Source organism: Parasteatoda tepidariorum, chromosome 5 (genome assembly GCF_043381705.1).
Source record: "Parasteatoda tepidariorum isolate YZ-2023 chromosome 5, CAS_Ptep_4.0, whole genome shotgun sequence".
NCBI lineage: Eukaryota > Metazoa > Arthropoda > Arachnida > Araneae > Theridiidae > Parasteatoda > Parasteatoda tepidariorum.
In genome coordinates, this window is record NC_092208.1 from 40,225,909 (window position 1) to 40,232,681 (window position 6,773).

At 24.6% G+C, this 6,773-nt stretch overlaps 1 protein-coding gene across 2 annotated transcripts in view; it reads left to right on the forward strand.

Annotated features, from left to right (window-relative positions):
* The window catches only part of LOC107450816 (peroxin 23), a 38,955-nt gene extending 36,924 nt beyond the window's left edge, over positions 1-2,031 (forward strand). For both annotated transcript variants that reach the window (XM_043043164.2, XM_043043176.2), the window contains one exon: positions 229-2,031. In XM_043043164.2, the coding sequence (XP_042899098.1) occupies positions 229-279 (51 nt within the window). In that variant the 3' untranslated portion in view covers positions 280-2,031. The remainder of the gene's footprint in view (positions 1-228) is intronic.
* The last annotated feature ends 4,742 nt before the right edge of the window (positions 2,032-6,773 follow it).

Here is a 6,773-nt window from a genome sequence, read left to right on the forward strand (position 1 = left end):
TTAAATTTTATATTATTTATTATTTATCAAATGTTAAGTTAATTTTTTTTGGAAGTTATTGAAATTAAAAGCTCCACAAATATTGATTAGTTAAAATTTCTTTCAACGTTTAACTAGTTATTTATGATTTTATTTTCTCAGTTTTAAATATTTATTAATTTTCTTTAACTGACCATAATTTTGTGTTAGATATTTATTTAATCTATTTGTTTTTTTTTTCTTTTATAGGGCTCCTGGACGTTTATTACTGTCCGTGGAAGCTTGTGTAGAGAAAATTAAAATTTCTCACTCTAGAATTTTTATTAAAATTATTTGTTAATTTTACGTTTTATGAAAATGTTGTAAATATTGAGTTTTAGTTTAATTGATTTTACCATTTTAAAAAATTACAGACTATTTAGATAATTTTATTATTTTTAAAATTGATTTCGCCTTTCATCTATGGCAGCTTAATTATAAGTTTGATTATTTTTATATTGATTTTTTATATGTCTATTGTAGAATTTTATCAACCAAATGTAATTAAATTCTAGGTTTGTCTGTTTTATTTTTAAATCTATGAATTATTTTAATCGGTCCAAAAAAATTAAGATATATACCTAAGAAAAATAATCATTCAATTTTCTTATACTTTAATGCATATAATTATACAATTATATATTTTTTAGAATCTTTAAAATTATGTCTATTTTAATGCTTATTTTAAAAATGTGCTTAATTTTAATCTATGTTTTTATGTAGATTGCTAATTAAATTTTTAGATTTCATCTTTTAGTTTATTTTAATATTAAAAAAGAAAATGTTAGAATTTTTTTTAATTTTAATTTATGTACTTAAGTTTTTATTTAAGTATATTTTTTTAATTTGTAGATTTGTGTAAATAATTTTTTTGAGGCAAACTTGGAAGATTCAATTATACCATTAAATAAGTTTAATCTGTCATGTATAATGTTGCTGTTTATTACTAAAAGAAACTATATGGTATTTTGAGAAAACTAAATAATAATATTAATTCTTAATGATACATCAAAAATATGTTTAATTGAAAATGCTATATTTCTAATATATTAATGTTTCTATGAGTATAGCTGTTAACATGTCAGAATTGGAAATATTATGTGTCTCATATTTAAAAAAAATTAAATTTTGTACATCATTGTGGTCTCAATGTATTTTCAAACCTATTGTAAATAAAAAGAAATTGTATTTGTAATTGACCTATATTTGTAATTCATGTTAAAAGCACCCTTTCAAGCAGCTTTATTTCTTTACTTCCCAGTTGAGCATAAGGATTAAAGTGATGTGTTCCAACAAATCTAGATTATGGATTAGAATTTCTCAGTTGTTTTAATAACCATATAGTTTTGATAGTTTTTTTTTTCTAATTTCACATTCATGTAAATTATTTCCACTCAAACCATTCTTCACAATTATATACATATATATTTCTCCTTTGGGTTCAAAATTACAAGACAAATTTGGTCTGCTTAATTAGTTGTGATCCCAATGGTTATTGTTATTTATGATGCTGATGTGGTTAAATGTTTCAGAAAATAACAAAATGTATAACTAAATATTTTTTTATACATTTCAAAGAAGGTACTGAAATTGTGAGCCTTAGCTACTTTCCTTCCCATGCTATGTCCTTACAAACTCCCTTTATAACATTTACGGTTTAATTTACAGATCGAGAAATCTCCAATTGTGTTGCTTTGCACTTGTTTATATGATTAGACATGCTCCATTTGTGTTGCTGTATTGTTTAAATTAAGAGATCAAGTACATTTTTCTTGATATTGTATAATGTTTTTTGTATGATTTAATCATTGATCATCATTCCTGATGCAGACTTGGGATTTTTCAGTGTTTTTACTGAATTTAGTGATTCTTGTTGGGTGTTTTCTGTAGTTTTATATGCTAATTCATCAAATCTTAAAAAATATGCTAGTAAATTTGCAACACCATGTTATTCCAGTACTTTTTTTATTCTAATTGGGTCACAAGTCTGAATTTACAAAAAAAAAAAATAAATAGTAATAATTATTTAATAATTTTCATACTTTCTATTACTTGTAATTTATTTTAAACTAAAACTTAAAATTATCGATATTTTTATGTAATAGAATCGCTAATACTATAATAGTTGTTTTAAAATAAGATAAAGTTTTTAAAATAATTATACATTCAGTTAGGAACAAAAAGCATGTGAGTAATTATAGATTGGATCATTTATTGTAAGCAAATGCTTTCAATTCTTAATATATTTCCCAAGTTAAAAGTATTTCAATTAATACCTAAGTACTTACACTTACCTTAATACTTACCTTAATACTTACATTAAAATTGAAATAAATTAACTAGAAAGTGTATACTTAAAAAGATGTGGTGGAGTAGTTACTATCTTTGTACCCATTACCATCAGAGAGAGATTTCCTTCAACTCACTTTATATTAACTGACATATTGTAATATAGTCATTGTTAATTCTTGCTAAATATTATCAATTCTATACTTAATGTTGAATTCTTAATTCTCTTTTTAGAGATTAAAGATTTCCAACTATAAAATCTTATTCATTGTTATGTAAATTTTTAAATATTATACACAAGAAATCTAGTATTCTTTTGAAAGTTGTTAAAATGTATAATTATGTTGTTCTCATTCATGAAATTTTCCTTGCATGCACATTGTTACATTATGTGTATGTAATATCATACAGAACAAATATTTTTATAATTTAGCAACTTTTAATCTATATTAAATCTACTTTTGTACATGATGTTGATTGCTAGTCATAATTTCAAACTTTTTATTTACCCCCAAAATGAGCTTTATTTTTTTTAATGAAATTATTTTTAAAGTGTATTAAATGTCTGTAAAAAGTGTATTTCTTAGCATAATTGTATGTTTAACATAAATTGTTTGTTGTTTTATATTTTTGGTTTTAAATTAAATGAAGATTTGTTAGAATAATAAAACTTAATTTATAATAGAAATGGGGAATTAAAACTGGTTAAAACAGCATAATATTTTTTAAAACTTTGTAAAATGCAAAGCAGAAAAATAACGCGACACCATTTAATGTATTGGAAGACCGAGCTTCCAATTATCTAACTGTTAGGAATGTCATATAAAAATAAAAGATGAATGGTTGGAGAACGAATGTTGAAAAAATGTTCCAACTCAAAGGAAAAAGAGCAAAAACGAATCATAAACAAAAAATCAACTAAGATCAGAAAAAAATGGAAGCAGAAAAGGAAAAATGAGAAAACGAATTAAAATTTTTCAAGCAGTAGATAAAATTGTGAATCGGTGTTTTAATTTGAAGAAAGCCTACTAAAAGTTTTTTTTAAAAGAATTAAAATGGAGTTTTGTTGCTTTTATATCAAAATTGTTCATTTTGTTAGTATAAACTCACTACACTTTTGCATTTCTATTTCAATCAGTAACTTCATTTAAAGCAGGCTTACAAATACTTATCCAAAGCGTGCAGCTTTTGATTTTCTGTTGCTCATATTCTCTTCAATAAAAAAATTTGCTTTAGTAATTTATATAGCAATGTTTCCATTACAATTATTCCAATCTTGATAAAAAGTTCTCACTGTTACAAAAATTTATCAGTGTCTAATGCAGCTCTTATTTACATTCCAATTTTTCTTTTTTTAAATAGATTGTTTTTCAATTTGTATTTTGTGCTCTAAATGTAAATAAAATATTTGTATGAAATTGCTATTAAGTGTGTGGTTTTGTGTGGTAATTCTTGTTTGAAATATGTAAAATGTGTGCAGAAAAGATGCAGCTTAAAACTTCAGGAACATGTTTTCTAAAATATATATATGTATATATATNACTGTAATAAAAATTATTAATTAAAAGAATAATTTTAGATAAAATACAAATTAAAAATATTTTTTAAGAACATAATCATTAATTTCCTTCTAGGTTGTATGTTATTCTGTTTTTTTATTTTATTAATATTTAAGAATCATTTCTTACTAGCAGCCAATTTCATAACTTTATATTGTTTACCTTATTAATTATCAGATAATTTACCTTGCATACCTTATTTCATAATCAGAACTTAAAATTTTATCAATATGTCACTCATTTTGGTTGTAACTAATCATTCAAGATAAGTTATCTTAATGACCCCTCTTTAAACCATTTTTAAAAATTTGTAGTTATTAAATTGTTATTTGCAAATCACTTGAAAAAAACTGCACTAAGAATTCTCTTAAAATATTTGAAACTATCTTCATTATACAAGATTTGATATCATGTAATATAAATAGTTAATAAGTATATTCCCCTCATAAAATTTCATCTTAAGAAAATTTAAATTTTTTCTTTTTACAGGGTGCGTAGCCAAATCTTTGAATCAAAAATAAGCACTTTTTAAAAACTTTTCTAGCACTTTACAAAAATTTTCAAGCAGTCAAAAAATTCCTATTCAATCAGTGATATCATTGAAAAACAAAAACTTTTTATAAACAGTTTTAGCGTTAAAAAACCCCCAAAAAGAAACGGACGTAAATCAAAACAATCATTACTTTCCCACATCATCGAGTGAATTCAACTTGACCCTGAACTGAGAACAAAAGTACCCGTACCCCCTACGTCAGAAAAGTGCTAGAAGTAAAATAAAATAAATTAAAAAGAAAAACATTTCATAAGGATCTGATATTCTCCATCCGAATTGGAGCACTAGGGTTTCGGTTTCAAGTGTTCGTGAAAGCGCAAGTCATAACGTGGGTACGACATGAAGTCCGCGTGAATGATTACGTAGCAAACACCCCATTTTTCGTGAAATGACCTTTAAAAACGAAATCCCCAAAAAAGCACCTTTAAGTACTTTTTACAAACGCTACGCACCCTGTTAAATTGTTATTTGCAAATCACTTGAAAAAAGCTGCACTAAGAATTCTCTTAAAATATTTGAAACTATCTTTATTATACAAGATTTGATATCATGTAATATAAATAGTTAATAATTATATTCCCCTCATAAAATTTCATCTTAAGAAAATTTAAATTTTTTCTTTTTATGATATTATTTAAGTTTTCTGAATATTCTAAAGCAAGAAATCAATCACTTTTGTATATTTTACGAATGAACCAAAAACGATATTATGCAATCTTGAAAAATTAATTTTTTCTAAACTAATATTGGGTTTTCAGAATTTTTTTAATAAGATTTAAAATAAATGCCTCAGTTTACCCATTTTATTATTTCAAGATTTATAAGTTAAGACTGGAATATTTAAATTTTTACATCTCCTGAAAAATCTCTGTAAAGATTAGGATTATAAAGACATCCTTTTTATCTAAACTGTCCAATTTTCTATTATCTGCAAGATAAATAATGGTGCAATTACAGAATCCTTAAAAATTTGGCTATTCAAATTTTTTTGATTAATTACACCTCGTTTTATAATCATTTTTCAATGGAATGGAAAAAACTTGTGGTTGAGTTCCCCCCCTTAAAGATAAAACAGTGAAAATTAACTAAATATCAGGTAGCTGGAATTTCTAATTCAGTTAACTAGAACTATGAAAGAAAAAACCACTAATAAATACTTTCAAACTTCTTTCGGGGGAATAAAAATATCTGCCACTACCTAGACTACTATGAAGCTTTGCATACAAATATATTCACACACAAAATCTATTGTATCCATTTTTAAAAGTAAAATTAATGAAATCACTAACTTTTTGTCAATCCTAACCCTTTTCACTTCCAAAATGCTATTTCGACTATCGAATACACTAAATCATTTTAATTATGAAACTTATTTTACCTAATAACTACAATGTTTCAATACATATTAAGATATGAACATTAATTTCAGAGTGGTGACTTTTGATGTCTCATTAGAGGACATCCAAGTGCAAAAGGTGAACTACTATGCCATCTATTTTTTTTTTTTTTCAGGCAAAGAACAATCCTGTAAATACATTATAGCTGTCAATAAGTCTTTGTATTTAAGGATATTTTTACTCAGTCGAAAACAAGATAAACTTCAAATAATTTTACTACCAGTGTTTTTTTTCCTTCCCCTTTTCAAAGTAGCTAAAGCAGATTGTGATAAAACAATAATCCTAATTTACTTCAACTTAAGGTTTATTACTTTAATTTACCTTTCCCTAAATCACTTAACTACTGATACCATATGATGCTAGCCATTATTTGCTAGATCCTGGTGAGTAAATACGTATACTCCCTATTCTAGTTTTTGAAAATTTTAATTAGGAACCCTTTGTTTTGCTAATACTTGTTGAATCTGCAAATTTTTTACTAAACATGGGTAATAGACATTTTTGCGGGAGAAAAGGAAAAAATGCTCACCAGTAACTCTAATCTGAGACTAATTAAAAATCCTTAAACTGAAAGAGAAAAGTATTTTTTAAAATTTGATTTTGAAATGAAATTCATGTTTATGTCGTAATTTTTGTACCAATATTTTTTTAAATTTTTTTACTAGATTTTAAATTTTGGTGCTACTTTTTAAATGCTACATAAAATCTTACATTTACAAAAAGATCAACTAAAAATTAAGAAACATTTATTAAATATGAAGCTCGTAAAAACCTTGCACGTTAAATCTCTTGACTTTCACAAGATAGTATTTTACATAACATAATTTCCCATTATGTAAAAATACCCAGTGAAGGCTTTAACAATGAGAGTGAATATTTCTATGATATTTCAAAATTCTATCGCAATATTTTTATAAATTTACTTCAATTTAAACAAAATTTCGCCATCTTTGCAGT